Genomic DNA, 23,433 nt, shown 5'->3' with positions numbered 1-23,433 from the left:
CGTGCCCTACCCCCCCTCCCCTCGCCTCCCCCTCTCCTCCCCTCCCCTCCCACAACCCCCCTCCCCCTCTCCCTCTCCTCCCCTCCCCTCTCCTCCCCTCCCCTCCTCCTCCCCTCCCCTCCCCCCCCCCTCCCCTCCCCCTCTCCTCTCCTCCCCTCCCACACCCCCCCTCCCCCTCCCCTCCCCCCCCCTCCCCTCCCCCTCCCCTCCCCCTCCCAAGCAGCTCAGATCTCCTCCACTCCACACACTGCTGTCTGGACCAGCAGCCATTAGAGGCGCAGCGGGGGGCCCGTCTGCGGCTGTCTGCAAGCACTATTCTGATACGCCGGTGAGCCAGGCAGGCCCTGGGGCACACACCACACACACCACACACACACCACACACACACACACACACACACATGGTCATGGAGCGGCAAGCTAACTACCGTAACCCATTCAAACTTTCCTCGTTAAGATGAGCAGACTGGGACCCCATTAAGATCATTAAGCCGGTCGTGCCTACATTGAGTTTCAGGCCGGCGGGGCAGAAAGGCAGCGGTCAGGGTGGCTTCTCTTCAGGTGGTTCCCCTCTGGTTGACCGAGGCTGGAATGGGGGGGGGGGGTTAAGATGGGATCTGTGTTCCAGAAAACCAGACTGAATTTTGTACTGGCTTGGCCTGTTAGCCCCGGAGTATCAGGCTATATATCAGTTCCCTTGGGACTGAACCACAGGGCATGGTTTGTTGAACATACATTGTCACTGGTTGTCAAATTTGAGAGCCCACTGCATAAGACCAGGCCTGCTGTAATCAGCCAAGCATTATTGCAGTAGCTGCTCAGGTCCAGCCTCTCATAGGACAGGCTGCTCCCAGGATGTCTACCACATGTTCCATTCTTCAGAGGATCAGAGAAGCCAGGGACCACTGCACCAAAACGAGAGTGGGTGGTAGGGGTGTGTGTGTGTGTGTGTGTGTGTGTGTGTGTGTGTGGTGTGTGTGTGTGGTGTGTGGTGTGTGTGTGTGGGTGTGTGTGTGTTGTGTGTGTGTGTGTGTGTGTGTGTGTGTGTGGGTGTGTGTGTGTGGGGGGGGGTGCGCTAAAGACAGGAACAGTCACTGTGTTCTATCTCATTTCCCTGTAAAATCTCAGTCCTTTGTGTTGTCCTTTTTAAATCCCTCTAATTGAAAAAGTTCCACTTAATGACACTGTGTCCCTTCGTGTGATACACACATTCTCCCCTTGTCACATATGTCCTGAGACAACGTCCCGTCTTTGACAAATGCTGTTTTCCAAAGAATTTGTTCTTGACTAGTTCCCGTTATTTGCTAGCAGCTACATGGCCAGGAGGTGTGGTTGTTTGTCACCAAGGTTCTTGTTCCCTGGAACTAAAATATTCTGGTTATGGGCCTGGTGGCTTGACGCTTTTACATGCTTTTTTCTGTAGAAGAATTGTAGAATACTGATAGAATACTGGGAGGATTACAGGCATTAATGTTCAAGACATTTCTACCCGGGATTGTTTCTAGAATGCAACTCAATATTTGCTCTGAAACATCCACTCTTTATGATCTTTATGATAATTACCCCCCCCCCCCACACACACACACACACCACACACACACTTAATTATCCCATTTGACTCTGAAATACACCTCGTTAAGTAAGACGGGTCATCCTGGTTTTCCCATCCACACTGACTGTAAGACTCATTGACTCATTAACTCTGCAGAACACACTCAGGCTTGTTCACTCTCACGCACACAAACTAGGCCTTTACTTACCTGTTCATGTACCAAGCACACCTGATGTTTTTGTATGCTTGAGCAATAGGGGAACTTGTGGTTGGGAATTTAATGGGATGCATTAAAGAGGTGATTCTATCACCATTGTTTACAGAGGCCAGATTTACTAGAACAACATACTTACTTTCCTAAAGCTGTGTTTTCTCCTACAGTCAGTTACACCACCTGGCTGACAATAAACCTGGCCGTTGTCTCCATGGTGACACTCCACGCTATTTTGATCAGCAGTCAAGGAGATGGGCAGCTAGTCTTGACTGGGAAACGCACCATCTTTAGGTAAAACCAGGCATTTCTGTCTGTGGTCGCTATAGTTTGTGACGATTGCCTTTACTTTCTCTGAATTATTCCATAATATATTTGTGCACACTGAACTTGTACACTCAATGTGTCCCCACTAGATTTTCCGAAGGTATTACAGGCAAAGTGAAGACAGGCATTTTTGCCCTGGTGCACGAAGACCTCAAGGCTGATTCTGACATTCTGCTGACACACACACACACACACACACATTCTTGCCCTCATTCATGCAACTCTCTCTTTCTCTTATCTGTTTTCCTGACTCTCAAGCGGTCAGGGTTCAACGCTGGCCAGTCCTTTGTTCTGCAGCGAGCGTCCAGCTCCCCCGTTTGGAGAGTGTTCAGCAAACGTCCGCTGCCACGCTGAGGAACTGTAAATCTGAGCGGTGTGGATGTAGGGGACAGGCCTCGGTCAGCGCACAAGGGCTCTGCTTTCTGCCTCTTCCTTCCTGCTTATCTCACCCACACTGAAAAGATGTGTGCGTATGATTGTGTGTGTGACTGAGCGAGACACAAACATGCTACTTCTTCTCTAAATGTCAGGAGAGCTGGTGAAACATCTCTGTCGCATGGGCTGTCTGGGTTAAGGAGACAACCAGTACAGTTTTTTATTTTGCTTCACTATTAAAGCTCGAAGAGGCATGAACACAAATGTTATTTGCTTTACCCAAATGTCTTCACAACATACTACATACAGTCAAGAAGAACTGAGTCGAGGAAGTACAACTTGATCCAGATCAATGGATCTAAATGCGGGTCCTGTGCACAACACACTGTGGTATTTTCCACCCATTTTAAACTCGTGAAGCAAGTTAGTTGTTTAAAGCAAGTTAGTGAGATGTTTTGGAAGCAGGAAAAATGTTCAAACAAGCTGTGCAGGGTGAGGTGAAGGATTGGGAAAGAACTAGAACCTCTGCCCTCTCTGTCTTGCCCTGTTACATTCAGACATTCTGGGGCCCCTTGCTCTAAGAAGGTTAATTTCGTTAACAGGCTCGTCTAGGTGACAATCCAGCTATTGTCTGTGGTTAAACCCATGGCTAGCACAGATGCTAACTCTGGTATGTTAATGCCTTTAATTGTAATAGATCCCAGCTTAGCGCTGTCCAAAGGCTAATTTCATCCCCTGTAAATTACGTAGAAACCGAAGAAAATAAACAGCCGTAATGATTAGTGTGTTTATGGAAAGAAGGAGTCACAATGATCTAATTAATGATGTGGGGCGTGTGCAGCATACAGTAGGCTATATAAACCAGGCTGAAAATGTCCGAATGCAGCGCTCGAACTTACGAATGGCATGTTTATGCCTTAACAGCAAAAAACACAAGAAATTGATCGACAGAGCTATGGCCATTTCAGTAGTGTGTTCACAGGTGTGTTCGGGCGCAGTGTGTTTTATCTGCTGCTACAGCACGGCATACAGTTTTGTGTGAAGCAACCTAAACCAGGGTTCAAAATTGCCTACTACACACTTCACCCCTGCACATTATGGTAAGCTGATGCCGCTATTGAGTTGTCCAAGCAAATCCATGGTACATTGGAGTACATATGTGTTCATTCAAATGTAGTTTATTTTGGTATCAACCACAAGGCCAGTTTTGGAGAAAGAGGTACTGGAGATGCCCCCCGAAACATTTGTTAAGCTTGCACTGCTCATCACCCTCAATGATATTGATATTAATTAATATAAGTGGCTAAAGGTTTCTCCTATCTAGAATAAAAGCCCTGGGTTGTTACTGTTTTTTGAAGGTCTAAAGGGCCCAGATAAAGGAGCATTTATTAATGCTAACCACCAAAACTCAATATACCAGTTGGATGGGCTAGGCGTGTCCTCTGACCGTGGCCCTCAACAGGACCTGTGGAATGCTCGACATCCATTATTCCTTCAGGTTGGGAGACAGTAGCTTCCCTTAAATTCAGACATTGAAGCAGCAAAACTCTTCAGAAAGTGTGGCCAGTACGAGAGAGCGACCATACTGAGGGTGACCCAGCTGGAATGGAGCGAAGGGTCAGCTAAACCCCGCTAACGGCAGGGCACACTCTGGGAATGCTAACGACAAGAAGCATATTAGCACTGAGCCACATTGGATGTCTAGAGGTTGTTCAGTGTGTGAGTGAAAGTGAAGAGTGAAAGAAAGAACAGAAGAGAGTCCTGTTGAAGAGAGAGTTTGAGTGGGCTTTCATAGCCACAGTTAATTAAAAGTCAGTTTGCATGTGTCACTGTAGCTCCATATGTCTGAAAAGAACTACTGAGCCCAACCAGGGAAGACCTACATAATGAAAAGCTCTATTATACCCACAGCTGAATCCACACACACACACACACACACACACACACACACACACACACACACACACACACACACACACAGGCACAGTGTAATCTATGTGAAACAAATACTCAAGAAGTTGACCTATGCAGCCTGTAGGCAGTAGGGCGTAAATGTGTTTGTGTTCAGGCATGTGCACTGAAGTCTCGCTCTGGGGCCTGAATAAACTCTCAGGTGTGTAACCTGTTCATTAAGTGTATTTGGAGTGTGTGAGGTACCTAGGGGCCAGGGGCTAGGAAGTTAAAAAGGAACTGGTCTCTATGCTACAAGAAATGGCCACCTGCACCCAACACATACCCACAGCTGAATCCACACACACATACACACACACACACGCTCTCTCTCTCTCTTCTTGACTTTCATAAGACTACATGTTTTATTCCTCTTGTTCCTTTTCCCAGTTGGCTCCTTCTCGTCCAGTTCTTTCCAGACATCATATGTAAATCCCATCTCTTTTGTGTCTGTGTGTGTGTGTGTGTGTGTGTGTGTGTGTGTGTGTGTGTGTGTGTGTGTGTGTGTGTGTGTGTGTGTGTGTGTGTGTGTGTGTGTGTGTGAGTTTGGTTCTCAGAAACACACACACAGACACACAAAACGGAGTGTACCATTCCAGGGGTTTTCTGTTGGATCATTCAGCAGAGCATAGCTCACTGCTTTACCTGACTGACGTTGAGGTGGTAGGCTGCTGCCCTCCAGGCGCTGTCTGAGCCCGGCATTCGTGCACCTACACTGCTCTGTGAACTCACCGCTCGCACTCTCACACTCTCACACTGCTCCCCAAGCCCAGCGCTCACACTGTTAAACTGCTCCCTGAGACCAGCACTCACACTGTTATACTGCTCCCTGAGACCAGCGCTCACACTGTTATACTGCTCCCTGAGACCAGCGCTCACACTGTTATACTGCTCCCTGAGACCAGCGCTCACACTGTTATACTGCTCCCTGAGACCAGCGCTCACACTGTTATACTGCTCCCTGAGACCAGCGCTCACACTGTTATACTGCTCCCTGAGACCAGCGCTCACACTGTTAAACTGCTCCCTGAGACCAGCGCTCACACTGTTATACTGCTCCCTGAGACCAGCGCTCACACTGTTATACTGCTCCCTGAGACCAGCGCTCACACTGTTATACTGCTCCCTGAGACCAGCGCTCACACTGTTATACTGCTCCCTGAGACCAGCGCTCACACTGTTATACTGCTCCCTGAGACCAGCGCTCACACTGTTATACTGCTCCCTGAGACCAGCGCTCACACTGTTATACTGCTCCCTGAGACCAGCGCTCACACTGTTATACTGCTCCCTGAGACCAGCGCTCACACTGTTATACTGCTCCCTGAGACCAGCGCTCACACTGTTAAACTGCTCCCTGAGACCAGCGCTCACACTGTTATACTGCTCCCTGAGACCAGCGCTCACACTGTTATACTGCTCCCTGAGACCAGCGCTCACACTGTTATACTGCTCCCTGAGACCAGCGCTCACACTGTTATACTGCTCCCTGAGACCAGCGCTCACACTGTTATACTGCTCCCTGAGACCAGCACTCGCGCTCTCACACTACGCCCCAATCCGGGCGCTCGTGCTTTTCTATTGCTCCCTGAGACCAGCATGATTCGCTCCTCTATACTGCACCGTGAGCCCAGCGTGAGCTCTCTTACACTGCTTCTTAAGCTCAGCACTTGCGGTCTCATACTGCTCCCTGAGCGGAGCGCTGAGCCCTCTTACGCTGCGCCCCAGCCCCACGCTCGTGCTGTTATACTGCTCCCAGTGCTGAGCCCGGAGATAACCCTCTCAATACTCGCAACACTCACAAAACTCTCAGTGCCCTAATAAACACACCACCCAGGCTACTAGGAAATCACTGAACACATTAGAGAAGCTTTTGGCTTTAATGAGCATTGTGTTTGTGCACCCCTGTCCTGTCTCTCCATCTGTCTAAGGTTCACGTAATGCTCTTCTTACATTTTGCATGTATGGGAAGGTCACCTTTGCTGTAGACCCATCTCACACGACCAGCCTCTGATAGAACCTGTGTGATTACAGCATTGTTCTGCGTTCTTGCTCAGAATACACCTGCACTAAACGCGTCAAGCTTAACTATCTCGTATGGCTATTCTTAGACTCCCCAAACTACAACTACTGCCGTCCGCATATATGCATAACATCACACTCTAAACTTATAAAAGGGAGCAGTGTCTATTTGCCTCAGCCTGCCTTAACCTCCAGGGGTTTGTACACATCATTTCCACATGCAATCCACTGCTGTCAGTTCCACTCTTGTCCACTGCCGTTCTCCACAGAAGCATTATGATGAGAAGTACAGCTGTGTTTGTGTGTCTGCTAATGATGTGCCTGACCTGTTGCTGGTTTTTATTGCCTGTCATTTTTCCACACTCTCTTTCTCTCTCTCTTATAGATGTGAGTGATGACTCTGAGAGCAATTTCTGGAATTAAACGGATTATCATTAGGAGATGGTCAAAATCCCCCAGTCAGATGTGACTAAATGTTTTGGCAGATTTAGAACTGGCTTCCTTCTCTGTCTCTGTCTCTCTCTCTCACTGTCTTCACTCTATTTCTGGCTCTCTTGTTTGGTTCTTACACAAGCACCACAGCATTGTAAAGAAAAATGGCCCCATCTGGAGAGAAACCCCAGTTCTTCTTGACCTGCTCCAAGTCCTGTTCCAACCTCCTCTACAGTTTCCCCTCTACCCATCCAGCGCAGCTGAGTGAAAGATGAATACATCTCTCTCTCTCTCTCTCTCTCTCTCTCTCTCTCTCTCTCTCTCTCTCTCTCTCTCTCTCTCTCTCTCTCTCTCTCACTGTTGTGAGGCTTTGTGTGAAACTCAAGCTTGGTAATGCTCTGGTGCACGCTCTAAACACCTTTCTCTTCTTTGCTGTTCCTTGAGATGGTGATCTTTAAGATAAATTCTTAGAGATAAATCCATTCTCTATGTAAATGTCAGAAGGCCCTATAAATGCATTTTGCATGAGCACACATACATGCATAAACGTAACATAAGACTTTTCGTCAGCGACTAGAGAGAACATTGATGTGGGGCCTTCCTTCACTGACTATACATATATAATATATTTTACAGTCATAATCGTTATTCCATTCTTCACCACACACACATTTTTTCACCAATGAGGAATAATGGTGGTCCGAAATGATGACTTCACACACATATGGTAAGGGGCTCGTACACATGTCCCTGAGGTCAAATTTCTGGTAAAATCAAAGAGAAATTCAGAATCTGCCCTATAAGCATTTTAATGATAATAGGAAAACCATCTCTTTCCACTTCTGCATAATTAAACTTGAAAGCATACTGGTCGCTTTTCAGCAAACCAAGCATGTCCCGAATACCACTGCTTTGCTTTTGACAGAAGAGCCTCCAACATCTTCTCTGAAGTGTCCTTCATCTTAGTAGTTGTGTCTGTCCTTGTTCGCCTTCCTAGAATCCAGCATCTAGTAGTGTCCACTTTGAGGAATCCAGTATGTAGTAGTGTCCGCCTTCTATAATCTAGGAGTGTCCACCTTTCTAAAATCTCGGCTCTTGGCTTTAAACGGCACCTGCCCGTGTGGAGCACAGCGAAGTCTCTCACTGCTAAACCTCAGCTTGAAGGAGTCCAGGGAATGACACGGCGTATTCAAAGCTGCAGAAGTAACAAAGACATGACTTTACAAACAAGAGCTTGTAGAAACAACTAGGGAATAGTTGAGCTATGTCAGGAATGCAGCGCAGCATGGCCTGTTTTGAACTGTTTCATACCCCGGTAGGTGCATATTAGCAGGGCAGTGATGGTGCTGCTTCATATCTTTACTTCATTACTGTGTGGCTGGTGGGTGCAGGGTTAGCAGATTGACTAGGGCTGTCTCTTGGCTAATTGTGTTGTCAAGCGTCTCTAGGAACCCAAAGCCACCGCTGTGATCCCTTCACCAGATACAGGCGAACATAGTGGGCTTTCTGGAGTGGAGGGTCTCAGAGAGAGTATCTCATCATTTTTTGCGTGTATATGTGTGTGTGTGTGTGCACGCGTTTGTGTGTGTGAGTGTGTGAATGTGTCAGTGTGCATGTGTGCGAGACACAGAAAGCATCAGGTTGGAAAGTTTGATGGCTTTTCTGGCCTGAATCTGAGACACATGTTAAGCTCTTTGTCTAACTTGTAACTGACTCTGCGATGCTCTATCTGTAGCGATCACAGAGGGAAGGAGAGAGTATCGGCTAAAGTGTGTGTGTGAGTGTGTGTGTGTGTGTGTGTGAGTGTATGTGTGTGTGTGAGTGTATGTGTGTGTGTGTGTGTGGGGGGGGGGGGGGGGGGGGGGGGACAGAGGCCTCTGTACAGCCCAGGTGGCTGTGTCAGAGTGGCCTCGTGTCACACTCTAAAATGTTTTAGAGTTTTTTCATTTCTTCCCATTCATTTCTGGTTTACAAGGTGCGTGTTGCTACTTGTAAAAATATCCACCCATGCCGCACACGCAGACACACACACACACACACACAGGCTAAATGACTGAAGGTGTGACTCGGTGCCTGTTGAAAGATTTACTGACTTTCTATCCGGTGTGAATGAGGTAGGCCAGGGTGGGCGGGGCAGAGAGGTTCTCACCAGTAGCAGAACCAATCAGAAAAGGTCAGCTGGGCATTATGACTAATCATTAACATGTAAATGACTCACTGAGTGACTATGACAGGTTCTGTTGAGCTGTTTGACATGCCAAAAGATTAAAGGAGACAATATTGTAAATGTTCTTTAATTCCTTCAGGCTAGACCTGAGTGTGTGACTTTCCCAGAAGAGGGGGGGGGGGGGGGGGAGTGTGTAACACACAGCAGAATTTAAGGTGTGTTCTGTCCCACAGGTCACTGGGGTCCAAAAACCTTAAAGCCTCCTTCTTAGACAAACAAACACACACACACATATTCATACATAAACACACTACAAATTATACACCCTAAAACATTTATAGGACAGATGTTCCCATTGAGATGTTTCAGTGAGGTTCCTGATAGAGAGATCAACAAGACGATACCTCTGTACAGGTGTCTCCTAGAGCAGAGTGTGTTTAAGTGGCTGTGCATGAGGGGCTGGGCTCCATCAGATGTGGTGCCGTGACCCGTACCTACACACATGCCTGAAGGAAACGTAATCATTCCCGATAACGTCCACACGCTTAAAAACGTCCAATCCCAGTGAGCACACTGGCCTAACTGCTGGCTGTGAAACTGCTTGAAATGATAACAAACCATGCGTACTCCATGTGTGTGGATTAGACACAATCAGTCTTGTATGCATGGATACATTTTCTATTCTATTGGTGCTCTTTGATGTGTAAAAATTATGGGGGTTGTTTGGACTTTTATGGATTGAGAACAGAAAGGCAGGACTGCAGGGAGAGAAACTACAGGTTTAGTGTAACATATGAATGTTTGTACACATACGACCGGTGGGAGTGGAGCCAGCTGATGGCACAGCCTGTGTTGGGCTGAACCTAGACTTTGGGTTTACTTTACTATGCGTGTGTGTGTCAGTGTGTGTGTGTGTGTGTCAGTGTGTGTGTGTGTGTGTGTGTGTGTGTGTGTGTGTGTGTGTGTGTGTGTGTGTGTGTGTGCACGCACATAAATGTGGGGTGTTGCTCCTTTTTATTGTTTTGCAGTTCCGTTCAGAACTACACAGAACGAGTTACTGACTCCAAGAGTAAAGTAGAATAATATTTTCCTGGGGATTATTCTTCTCTTTAAGCTAGCACAGACACAGGGGAAAGGGCCTAACCCACAATAAAAGAATAACAGAGATAATTTCCTCCTGAATATGACAGGTTCCTGTGTGATATTGCATTTAATTATTAATAGAGCGGTTGCAGGAAGGTCTGTTTATCAAGCGTAGTCTGGTGTGTGTGTGTGTGTGAGTGTGTGCTGTTTTATGGTAGACTGCTGTTTGGTCAGAAAGGTGAGAAGTATTGTGTTTCTCATTCTCATCTCCTCATTCAGTAGTGAGGCAGATGGTCAAGTGTGACAGAGTGGTGTGTGTGTGTGTGTGTGTGTGTGTGTGTGTGTGTGTGTGTGTGTGTGTGTGTATGTGTGTGTGTGTTGGGGGGAGGGGGGTCAGGGGATAGCAACAGTAGCAAAACATTGTTCTTCTTAAGTGACTCAAACATGTGTTGGTTGTTGCCATGACCATAGCACATTAGGGAGATATTAGAATGTGTGTGTGTTTGTGTAAAGGAGAGAGTGTGTTTGAAGTGTTTGCTTGCATGATGGCAAATGTTTTCCCATTTGCATTACCTTTGCATTGTGTGTGTGTGTGTGTGTGTGTGTGTGTGTGTGTGTGTGTGTGTGTGTGTGTGTGTGTGTGTGTGTAGGTGCAGATGTGCTGTGTGACTCAGGTGTGTTTGACTCTTGGCTTCTCTTTGTGAGTCAGTCTGTCTGTGTTTTTCAGCACACAGAAATGACCCAACCGAGCTTGGTTCAGATTTGCTATGATAAGATGATTGTTTCGCTTTCCCCATGGGGAAAATACAGGACTGCATATCACAAATAAAGTGGATCTTATAGTGGACCCCAGGCTGAACTCCCACTGCTATTTCTTTAATCTCCTATTATATACTAGTGGTTGCAGATTGCCTTAGTAGAATAATACAAAAAACATCAAAAGATGATTTCAAAGGTCATATAGTCTAAATAAACTTACTGTGGTCTCTGTTCCCTGCAAAGACACACGCCATTCTAAAGAAACCAGACAGCATCAGTCAGAGTTACAGTTTGAATACAGTACGTCATGGTTAAAATAGGAACATATGAATACACTTCTGATTATAAACACCAGACCATATTACACTGATGCTCTTTTAACAGATGTGAAAAAAAGAAATGCTTAGCACAAGGGTATTTATAAGTGTAACTCTGTGTAACGTGTTTGACTGTGGGCTGCAGTAATAGTAGGTTCCTTTATGGGAGGCTCCGCCCCAATATGGCCACTCCGGGTTCGCTCGATGCCCCTCCCCCTCCGCCCTGGAACCGCCCACGGACCATTATCCACACCTGTAGCTCATTGATGCCCTTCTTAGGACACACACAAATTCTCACTGTTTGGCGTGTCTTTCTTTCATCTCGGTGCCCGACTGTGTCTGTGTCGTGTTTCCTGTTTTGCTCGTGAGCCGTCCCGTCTGGCTTTGACCCCTTTGTCTGTTTTTATGTTCTTAATGGAGGATTTGCCTGTTATTACCCCGTCAGCCTGCTTTTTTTGTGTACGTGTTGTGGATTCCTCGTGGTACGGCCCCTGCAAAGGGCCTGGCTGTCATCCCGCTTGCCTGTGGTTCACGTCACACACAGAGGTTCACACCCAAGTGACGGGTCTGTGTTTTCAAGAGAAAAACCTTTTTCATGTAGGTTAGAATGCACACACATTGTTTACTGAACAAACACAAACACATGCAAGGAAGCCCATGTCGGTTTTAGCATCCAGCTCTGACAGCAGCTGAACCTAAACATGTGTCCAGCTCCCACAACCCTCAGCAAGAGGTCTTCCAGCAAGAAGGTGTGTTAAAAAATGGCCACTCCGCTCCCCTCTGAACACATCGCTCTGCCTTCAATGCAGCTCCCTCCCCTGGCTTTCCGTGGGACTCTCTGATGACACGCTGAGCTTGGAGCAAGCACCAGCTCTGGTTGGTTTTATTTACTGGCGCTGTGTTTGCGTTTCTTTCCCACGTTGAGTTGTGAACGTGCGGTGGCGTCCCTCGATTTGACTGGGAAGTGAGAGAGGGGTGGCCACGGCAACCATCCGAAACACGGATTTGGGTTTTTGTTTTCCTGCTTCCCAGAGTGCATCACTGGGCTCTGTGTGATTAGTATATGTACCACATCCTCTTGCCAAGCCCTGAGAGACATTACTGTGTGTGTGTGTGTGTGTGTGTGTGTGTGTGTGTGTGGTGCCACAAACCTAGTCACAGTACAACATCAACATCCAGCTACACAGTGGGATATGCACACATTTGCCTCAGTCTGACTGAATGTTACCCCCTTCCCAATTTTAAGCAGCTTCTCCCCCCTCTGTGTGGTAGATGAACATATTTTTAATGAGAGTGCTTAGTGGAACTCTTTTTGACCAAAGCGTGTATTTAAGAGTGCCTTGATATGTATAACATTTTAGTTTTCCTTTTCTATTCTGAACACAAAACATAAAAAACATGTTTGTTGTTTACTAAGATAACTGTGAAAATGAACCCTTGTGGGACAGTGTGTGACGAGATTGGCTTCACATTCCTATCCAGTCTCTTCTTGTTTACAAATGTCTGGAAAATACACACACACACAAACTGTCTGCCTGACACAGTTTCTCATTCCAGAATATTTCACTTTCTTGGACTGATTTACAACTAATTTATCTCACTCAGTTTCTAACCATCATGAGAGGCATCACCATACAGAGATCAGTAACTAAAGTAAAGCTTTATTCCCTGTCTGTTAGCATGTCTGGACATGTCTGCAATGCATCTTGGCAAATGAAAACGCTCTGTTTCCAAAATGCAAATATTTGCCGAATGTCCAGAAAGCATTCGTGAAACACACTCCAAACTTAAACATGTTCCTAAAAATCCGATTTCGTTTCACTGCAAGAAGAGAGAGCAGGAGAGATGGAGAAATAAAGCGAGAGAAAGAGAGATCCTGAGAAAGATATTCTGCTGTGTTGTGTTTCTATTGAGGTCATCGAGCTTCTAACTATGAACATATGCAAACTGAAGCCCCTGAGATTTACTCACTATTGTCGGCTGCGCGAGCGTACTGCAACACTTTACCTCAGGTCACCTAGCTCCTAGCGCCGCACGTGACCGCACTTTACCTCAGGTCTCCTAGCACCTAGCGCTGCACGTGACCACTTTACCTCAGGTCTCCTAGCACCTAGCGCCGCACGTGACCCTCACTTTACCTCAGGTCACCTAGCGCCGCACGTGACCCTCACTTTACCTCAGGTCACCTAGCACCTAGCGCCGCACATGACCGCACTTTACCTCAGGTCACCTAGCACCTAGCGCTGCACGTGACCCTCACTTTACCTCAGGTCACCTAGCGCCGCACGTGACCCTCACTTTACCTCAGATCTCCTAGCACCTAGCGCCGCATGTGACCCTCACTTGACCTCAGGTCTCCTAGCACCTAGCGCCGCACGTGACCCTCACTTTACCTCAGGTCACCTAGCGCCGCACGTGACCCTCACTTTACCTCAGGTCACCTAGCACCTAGCGCCGCACATGACCGCACTTTACCTCAGGTCACCTAGCGCCGCACGTGACCCTCACTTTACCTCAGATCTCCTAGCACCTAGCGCCGCACGTGACCCTCACTTGACCTCAGGTCTCCTAGCACCTAGCGCCGCACGTGACCCTCACTTTACCTCAGGTCACCTAGCGCCTCACGTGACCCTCACTATACCTCAGGTCACCTAGCACCTAGCGCCGCACGTGACCCTCACTTTACCTCAGGTCACCTAGCGCCGCATGTGACCCTCACTTTACCTCAGGTCACCTAGCGCCGCACGTGACCCTCACTTTACCTCAGGTCACCTAGCACCTAGCGCCGCACATGACCGCACTTTACCTCAGGTCACCTAGCACCTAGCGCCGCACGTGACCCTCACTTTACCTCAGGTCTCCTAGCACCTAGCGCCGCACGTGACCTTCACTTTACCTCAGGTCTCCTAGCACCTAGCGCCGCACGTGACCCTCACTTTACCTCAGGTCTCCTAGCACCTAGCGCCGCACGTGACCCTCACTTTACCTCAGGTCACCTTGCACCTAGCGCCGCACGTGACCGCACGTTACTTCAGGTCTCCTAGCACCTAGCGCCGCGCGTGACCCTCACTTTACCTCAGGTCACCGTGCACCTAGCGCCGAACGTGACCCTCACTTTATCTCAGGTCACCTAGCACCTAGCGCCACACGTGACCCTCACTTTACCTCAGGTCACCTATCACGGTGCCCGAATCATTTTTGTCATTTGCTGCAAACAAATCCAGTATATGTTCAGATGTTATCGCGTGGGCTATCAGAAACGAGTGTTTAAATATGGAATTTGTGATATAATTAGTGAAAAAAACACTACAAACCACAGACGTTCTATCCCAAGTTATGTCAGAGTAATGTTGCGCGCCAAACCATCGTCTTATAGCCAACACGAACTTAAACGCGCTGGTGTTAAATAAGGGTTTTGATTATTTGACGCGCTCGCCTTGTTCCATCACCCGATCACGTTACTGTAGATATAGCAGATGTATATGTCGATTGCAAACATGCGTTTGAGTCTTTGAGAAGATCTGGTCGCAGCATGTGACTGATTAGAGCTGCTCCTCTCTCTGTCTCCTCTCTGCTGCTGGTGTGGTGGGTGGTGGTCAGCTCAGGCCACGGAGGGTGATCTCACACCAGACTGACCTGCAGCTTCCCTCTCTCCAGATGGCCCCCAACACCACTAGCTGGGCTTTCAATGCAACAGCTTCTCTCTCTTTAACACACACAGAGACACACACACCATGCTCCCGTCTGGACTCCGGAAAGAACACAAAAAAAAAACAGGCTTCAAAAAAAAAATCAGGCTTCAGCCTGAGGTGACCTACATTCAAGCCCTGGTTGGCGCTGGTGTTCTGAAGGTTGCCATGTGGTTCCTCTGCCTGGGTTTGCCCTCGGCCGCACAGACTGGACCTGTAGGACCTAGGGAAGCTTGAGAGAAGCGTGTGTTTAAAAGCCACCGCTGGTCTGTTTCCTCACAGGCAGTGTGGGAAAGTGATAAGTGCTTTAGGTGTATATGCGCATGAGTTAAAGTGAGGATAAGTGACTTTGTAAACTTTATTGATGAAACAGAATATTATTTCCTGGTGGGTCCAAATTGAGTGTTTATATTGAGTTTGTAGTTTTTTGTTTGTTGTCATGGCACATCCCATCAAAAACATTGTTGGATTCACCACTGCTGGAGATGGGATTTATACTGGCGTCATGGACAGATTAAAGGATATAAAGTGGGAAGAGAGACAGAAAGGGAGAGGAGAGAGAGAGAGAGAGAGAGAAAAGAAATGGAAATATAGAAGTCTGGATCCTTGATTGACCATAACAGGTGTCTTCCTGCAGTTCAGTGGCCTCCATTTGGCATTACTGTATGTCTTTCTAAGTTGGTGTGAGAAAGAGAATACTTGAACAGGTGCAGTATTTTGGTTTTTGGATACAGATGAACTTTTGAACTGTGATACTCTGAGGTTCCAAACGCATCACATGACACAAGACATGTCACATGATCACTGATGTGGTCTTGAGTCCCAGATCGTCTCCCAATAACCAGAAACAGACTGAGGTCAGATGTGTCAGTCAGATTGTTGGGTTGCGAAGACCATTACAATGTATAATATGGGTTACAATAATATAGGTTTTGTGAGGACCGATGATGTTCAAAAGTGTGTGTGTGTGTGTGTGTGTGTGTGTGTGTGTGTGTGTGTGTGTGTGTGTGTGTGTGTGTGTGTGTGTGTGTGTGGGGGGTGTGTGTGTGTGTGTGTGTGTGTGTGTGTGTGTGTGTGTGTGTGTGTGTGTGTGTGTGTGGGTGTGTGGCTAGATCAAGGACTGTGGGGGTGTGAGAGAGTGCAAGTGAGAGCTTTGTGCAATACCTGCTGTTGACCATCTGTGGCAGGGTGCACAGGTCTCTTAATCTAAAACCGTGGATCCTTTGTTGTATTTCTCGATGAGTGGATCCTTAGAACCACAGCGCTCAGGTCAGGGGCCAGGCCAGCCTCTTAACCCTCATACAGGCGCTCCATTCTGGGCTTGGCGCCCAACCTCTCCTGCCTGCCGAGTCTGGCTCCTGGAACTCACCCAGGCTCACATGGAGAACAGTGGCATCCACAACAGGCAGTGAGAAAACAGGGCCTAAACTTGTTTTAAAGTGCTTACCAAGAAAGTTCTCATACTTCTCACAAAGCTTTTGGCTCCACAAGCATTTAAGCTTTGTGTGTGTGTGTGTGTGTGTGTGTGTGTGTGTGTGTGTGTGTGTGTGTGTGTGTGTGTGTGTGTGTGTGTGTGTGTGTGTGTGTGTGTGCGTGTGTGTGTGCGCATGTGTGTGTGCGCATGTGTGTGTGAGAGGTGTAAGTGCAGAAGGCTTCTTAAGGTCACACCTATATGCACCTGTTGTTCAGACTCATACTATATGGAGACCATCTGAAGTCCAGCTGGAAGAGAGCAAACACGTGCTGCTACTGACACTCCCTGAGGTTTAGAGAGGCCAGAGAGAGGCTAGAGGGCCTCTTTATTTATGCTGCTTTAGCTACGCACCCAGCCAGCACATTTAACTCATGGTCCATATGGCACCTTCAGTAACAATGCATTACATGATGCATAAATATACCAGGGCCGCATTAAGGGAATATAAACCCCATAACCACTGTAGTCAACTGTGTGTCATCGCAGGAACTGTTTGACTGTATTTATGTAATAGATTAAAGCCCCCATGTTGTGATCTTTTAATTTAAAACTACTATATACAACATTTTACAGATACGTATACTGTATGGCTTATACACTTTTATATTTCTTTTGTCTGGTTGTGAACATTTCTGTCATTACATGATGACTTTACTCAAAGTCCATTTATGATACGATTACTTAACCTCACGGTCGCCGGCATGATTCCCGTTTTCTGACGTTTTCCATCTCTTCCGCTGCGCAGATCTGACTGGGTGGAAATTGTGGAGCCGCGATCGCAGGAGCGTATGTACATCAACCTGCTGACGGGCGAGTGTGGCTGGGAGGCCCCCTGTGGCGTGCCCGTGCGCCAAGCTGACGGCAACCAGTGGTGGGAGCTGTTCGACGGCAACAACAAGCGCTTCTACTACTACAACACCACCAGCCAGCAGACGGTGTGGCACCGGCCGCAGGGCTGCGACATCGTGCCCCTTGCCCAGCTCCAGGCCGTCAAGAAGAGCTCCGAGGCCGAACTGAGGGGCCACGGGAGACCTGGGGCAGGGTCCGGGGATGGAAGGCACACCCCCCAGTCTGGAATGGTTTCGCCCGTCTCAGCAGCCTCCCAGGAGCCAGAGAGCGGGAGGGAGGTACCACTGTCTAATGGAAGAGGGGACAGTCTAGAGAAGAGGAGTCAGGAAAGCAGGTGGGCCTATCGGGTAGTGTGTGTGTGTGTGTGTGTGTGTGTGTGTGTGTGAGAGAGAGAGAGAGAGAGAGAGAGAGAGAGAAAGAGAGATGCATGTGAACACTTGAAATTCTGGAAAACAACTTTAGAGAGCCTTTCTTTTTAGATAGTTTATATATCAGGAATAGTTTAAACATTTAGGAGAATACTCAATTATTTTTACAATGTCTGTACGTGACATATCACCCATTACATCGGCCAATAATTTTGAGACATTCCCTAAACTTAGGGATTAAAAAAATGAATAAACCAATAAACCACACTTATAATGGAAGCCTGAAGGCATTTGTTGAGAAAGAGATGAACAGTTGCCCTTGAACTTCCATTTAAAGTGTGTTTGCATTCAATGGGTTTTTCCATTCTCTTAAAACTAGGAACTCTGTGTATGTATGCGGTCTTTAATAGCACAGGTGGCAGATGACCTGCCTCAGGTGTTTATGGTGCAGCTCACACACCTGGGAACTCACGACAGGCTGTAGTCATGTGTGTCGATGTTTGCTGGGTTCAGTCCATTGTTGTAGACTCACACATGGGTTGAGCAGATAGGCATGTGCTATATATAACCCACACATGGCATGAAATGCTTTATCGTATTGTAGTTAGACGCACACCCACATACAGTATTTATGGCACGTTTGACCAGGCCTTGTGGGTGTGTGATAAGTGTGAACATACAAGTATTGTTTACTTTATCTACCACAACAAAAAAAACCCCAGGACTAAGAGAAAGGCTGTCTTATCTGTTCTGACTATCTACCTCTTTTTGCTCATCACCCTGGTTCCCCAAGGCAGACTGAAAACAAACAGATGTAGGTAAGAGAGCTCGTGAAAAGTTGAATCGTCTTGCTGATTTGGACTTGCTGCACTCTCTCCTCTGCCGTCTGTCATCAGCACTGAGCCCAGCCAGACTGGGTCGTGACTCAGGCTGTGACTAAGAGGCAGTTGCGTGAAAATGTGTGGCATGAAGCAGACGTTCTCGCCAGTGTGCTCTGAGAACCCCAGAGTATCCCACGCACACACTGCGTGGACATCTTAACCCACGATGTTGTTCGCTACGAGTGAGAGACTTGCCTTGCCACAGGACAGCGTGCTAGCATAGCTTTAGCAGATTCAAAGTTCAAAGTCCAGTTTATTTGCATAGCACCTATTTTACAACAGGGGTTTTCTCTGGGCAGCTGCATAGAGACATCCAGACACTTAATAAGCATAAGAGTACCCAAGGCTCAGAACCTGACCTCCCCTGGTCAACACTGGATGGCTGAATAATAATTCATGAACATCTTTGCTTTTTTACGGTTGATGTATAGGAATAGTGATTAAGAAATGACTAATGTAACACCTGACAGTGGATGACACAACTAGGGTAAGTGCGTGTACCCTATAGGCTGTTAGACTGGAATATACAGATTAGTCAGTGAAGACTAATGAGTAGTTCCAGTCACACTTGGCAAAGAAACAATGAACTCAGGAGTGCAGAGGAAGGTCTTCGTGGACTGTTCCGGAAAGTCTGCAAGACACGTGGGCTAGCATTGGCCCGAGATCAACTCCTGAAATGTTCACGTCGCTACACCAGCGAGGCTGTAAAATACACACAGATCTTCAAGGGAAATGACTCCTTCTGCAATGTTAGTCTACAGCTTTTCTTGGTGTTTTAATTACTTCAAGACTGCTGAATTTGTTTTGTCCAAGAGAAGAGGATAAATATTTGAAGACGGATTTTTTTGAGGGGCGTCGATTAACTTTTTAATCTAGAGAGACAAAGAGGGTGTTCGGCAGGGAGAGAAATGTAGGGAGTTCATCCGCGGCGAAGAACAGTGCTGTTGTGATGTTCCTGTAGGAAAGTGTTCCCTCTGAACATGAAATAAGACGAGAGCAGAGAAAAACCACATTCTACACCCACCACTGTCAGCCAGTCAACTAGTACACAGTCAAATAAATCTTATGTCAACACTAAAATGTTTCTGATCTGGAAATTAAATAACCTTTTCGCATTTGACTGTCACACACCCTCACACACCTGTTGGCTGTTGGTGTGTGTGTGTGGTGTCTGTGTGTGTGTGTGTGTGTGTGTGTGTGTGTGTGTGTGTGTGTGTGTGTGTGTGTGTGTGTGTGTGTGTGTGTGTCTGTGTGTGTGTGTGTCTGTGTGTGTGTGTGTGCGTGTGTAGACTGTGACAGGCTGTGGCATGTGCTGAGACTACTGTGGTTTGGCAGAGGGACCTAAAACCTCTGCACTCTAGTTCTCTACACACACACTGTTACACACTCACACACACACACACACACACACACACACACACACACACACACACACACACACACACACACACACACACATACACACATACACTGTTACACACTCACACACACGCACAGGGCAGCAGTTACAGTAGCTCTGCCTATATATGGCCAACAGTAGCAAGAGTGTGTGTGTGTGTGTGTGGGGTGGGGGGGGGGGGGGTGTATATGTGTGTGTGCGTGCGTGCGCGTGTGTGTGTGTGTGTGTGTGTGTGTGTGTGTGTGTGTGTGTGTGTGTGTGCGCGTTTGTCCGTGTGTGTGTGTGTGTGTGTGTGTGTGTGTGTGTGTGTGTGTGTGTGTGTGTGTGTGTATAGGGCAGTCATGGCCTGGTGGTTAGGGAACTGGTCTTGTGACCGGAGGTTCATGGGTTCGATTACCAGACCTGAGGCCCTGACTGAGGTGCCCCTGAGCAAGGCCCTTAACCCTCAATTGCTCACTTGTATAAAAATGAGATAAAAATGTAAGTCGCTCTGGATAAGGGCGTCTGCCAAATGCCGTAAATGTAAATGTAAATGTGTGTGTGTGTGTGTGTGTGTGTGTGTGTGTGTGTGTGTGTGTGTCTGTGCTGTTTTATGGTAGACTGCTGTTTGGTCAGAAAGGTGAGAAGTATTTTGTTTCTCATTCTCATCTCCTCATTCAGCAGTGAGGCAGATGGTCAAGTGTGACAGAGTGGTGTGTGTGTGTGTGTGTGTGTGTGTGTGTGTGTGTGTGTGTGTGTGTGTGTGATGGAGGAGTGAAGGGTCTGACGGAGAAGGAGCTGGATTGAGCTGGACCCCCCTGTCAGCACTTCTGATTAATCTCCACTAATATCTCCATACTCACTGTACTTCAGAGGGCATCTCTCTGTCCTCTCCCTCTCTCTCCCCCATCTCTGTCTCTCTCCCCCATCTCTGTCTCTCTCCCCCCATCTCTGTCTCTCTCCCCCCATCTCTGTCTCTCTCTCCCCCATCTCTGTCTCTCTCCCCCCATCTCTGTCTCTCTCTCCCCCAACTCTGTCTCTCTCTCCCCCATCTCTGTCTCTCTCCCCCCATCTCTGTCTCTCTCTCCCCCATCTCTGTCTCTCTCCCCCATCTCTGTCTCTCTCTCCCCCAACTCTGTCTCTCTCTCCCCCATCTCTGTCTCTCTCTCCCCCATCTCTGTCTCTCTCTCCCCCATCTCTGTCTCTCTCCCCCCATCTCTGTCTCTCTCTCCCCCAACTCTCTCTCTCAAGTCAAGATGGCTTCATTGGCATCACTGTATACTCAATACACAAAATACAGAAAATTAATTTAGTCTGTCTACGAGATGTATCAATATCGATATCGATAATAAAAACAATATCAGCAACATCGAGTCGTCCTCTGCATCAGACAGGAATTCAGGTTCCTAGGATGCGCTCTTCTGGACCGGGACTGATTTAGTCATTCCTGGGAACAGTTGGAGCTTCTCCTCCAGCGTAGGGATCACTGGCCCAAGTGCCTCCATCACCCCAGGGACAACCGTGGTGTCCACCTTACACCTTCACACTATTGGTCCTTTCAGTCCCTGGTATCGTACCTCTCACATTTCTTCCTGTGGATGTTTGCATAACCTGGGACATCTATTCACCTCTATTAGCACTGGTGTTTGCAGTACTTACCTGTATAATCAATCTCTTTCTCTCCTGTCCTTTGTCTGTCTGCTGTAAGCCCCACACATTTGCAGTGGTTCTCCTACAGCTGATTTTACAGTGATCCAGTATTCAGTATTGTTTGCTGTGTGGGTTCGTTTGACCCGCATGTTGTCCTGCAGATCCTCCATAGGGCTGCACAATCCCCGATTCTCTCTGGACCCAGTCTGCCCATAAAACTACTAATAATAACCAGAACCGTTGTGTGTGTGTGAGTGTGTGTGTGTGTGTGTGTGTGTGTGTGTGTGTGTGTGTGTGTGTGTGAGAGAGAGAGAGAGAGAGAGAGAGAGTGTGTGTGTGTGTGTGTGTGTGTGTGTGTGTGTGTGTGTGTGTGTGTGTGTGTGTGTGTGTGTGTGTGTGTGTGTGTGTGTGTGTGTGTCATGTCTGCATACTTGCATATGTACGTATATGTGGGTGCGCTATATCTCCTTTCAACAGTATTTCATTTTGGCATCTTTGTTCCAGACCAGAGTGTGTGAGCAGCTCCTCATGGTCTCTGGCCCAGGATAGCATCAGGACTGCACTGTGTGTGTGTGTGTGTGTGTGTGTGTGTGTGTGTGTGTGTGTGTGTGTGTGTGTGTGTGTGTGTGTGTGTGTATGTGTGTGAGGGAGCCGGTGTGGACCAGATCCCATCTCAGCTAACAGAATCCGCCTTAAATGGTCACACACTCTCGCTTGTTAGCACAACACACCATTACGCTAACACATACTGTAACAGATTCCCTATTGGACCATTACCGAGTGGTTGAAGCCTATATGATGCTTGTTTGTTAAGTTGGTGGATGCTTTTAAAGTACCACACACACACACACACACACACACACACACACACACACACACACACACACACACACACACACACACACACAACAATGCTATGGATATTCTGGCTGAGCATGTTGGGGGTGACTGACAACGTTCCTGAGGTTGTGGAGTTCATTTCCTTTGGTTGGCGAAGTCTTTCATCATACGTCTTAGTGGCATTCTGCTTTTCTCTCTCTCTCTCCCTCTCTCTCTCTCCCTCTCTCTCCCCCTCTCTCTCTCTATCTCTCTCTCTCTCCCTCTCTCTCTCTCTCTCTCTCTCTCCCTCTCTCTCTCCCTCTCTCTCTCTCTCCCTCTATGTACAGAGAAACCTCAGAAAAGAACCCTAACACAATTAAAAGTAGGCCAATCTCTCCTAGATGAACAGGGCTTTAAGTGTGTGTGGGGGGATGCTTGTGAGGAGTGTATTGAATGTGTGTATGTTTGAGCAGGTTGTTTTACTGGGGGACGGTATTACGGTATTATCAACCCTTAGAGAACACTTGGATCTCTGATTATGGATGTCATCCGTAATCATCCACAGTGTGTGTGTGTGTGTGTGTGTGTGTGTGTGTGTGTGTGTGTGTGTGTGTGTGTGTGTGTGTTTGGGTGTTTGTGTGCCCGCTGTTCAACTTAATGAAGAGTTGCATATTGCAACTGTATTGTATGTGTTTTTAGAATCTGAATTAGACTTCCTGTACCCTTCATTGGCCGTCTACAGACACATGTCTGTTTTTGGCATGGGGTAAACAACCCAGTAATAACACAGAACTACTGACTAAAAACTTCAACACAGTAGCACTACTATGGCCAAATTGTATCACTACTATGGCAGTGTTAGTGCAGTGTTACTATAAGAAAGGCTTGCCATCCAAAACCGATCAGGTCAGCAGTGCATCTGTGGTCAGAGTGTGTGTGTTTTTGCTCAGAGTAGGAACCCAAGCCCCCAGTTTGTTAGGAAGTGGTTACCATAGCAACCTGTCTCTACACTAGCCCCCTGCATCAGCCCTGAGGGGAAGACTAGTGCTGACATGTTGTGACATGGTCAAATATCTATTGTCAAAAACATCTAGAAGCTACTTGACTGCCCACACACACACACCCACACAC

General features: G+C 47.5%; 1 protein-coding gene across 1 annotated transcript in view; it reads left to right on the top strand.

Annotated features, from left to right (window-relative positions):
- Nucleotides 1-23,433, top strand: part of arhgap46b (Rho GTPase activating protein 46b) — a 65,752-nt gene that overhangs the window by 2,778 nt on the left and 39,541 nt on the right. The window contains exon 2 of the mRNA XM_076983672.1: nucleotides 17,103-17,540. Coding sequence (XP_076839787.1) covers nucleotides 17,103-17,540 — 438 coding nt within the window. The remainder of the gene's footprint in view (nucleotides 1-17,102; nucleotides 17,541-23,433) is intronic.

Source organism: Brachyhypopomus gauderio, chromosome 21, assembly GCF_052324685.1.
Source record: "Brachyhypopomus gauderio isolate BG-103 chromosome 21, BGAUD_0.2, whole genome shotgun sequence".
Taxonomy (NCBI): Eukaryota; Metazoa; Chordata; class Actinopteri; order Gymnotiformes; family Hypopomidae; genus Brachyhypopomus; species Brachyhypopomus gauderio.
The sequence above is the reverse complement of the archived record's forward strand: the minus strand, read 5'-3'. Positions and strand labels throughout refer to the sequence as shown.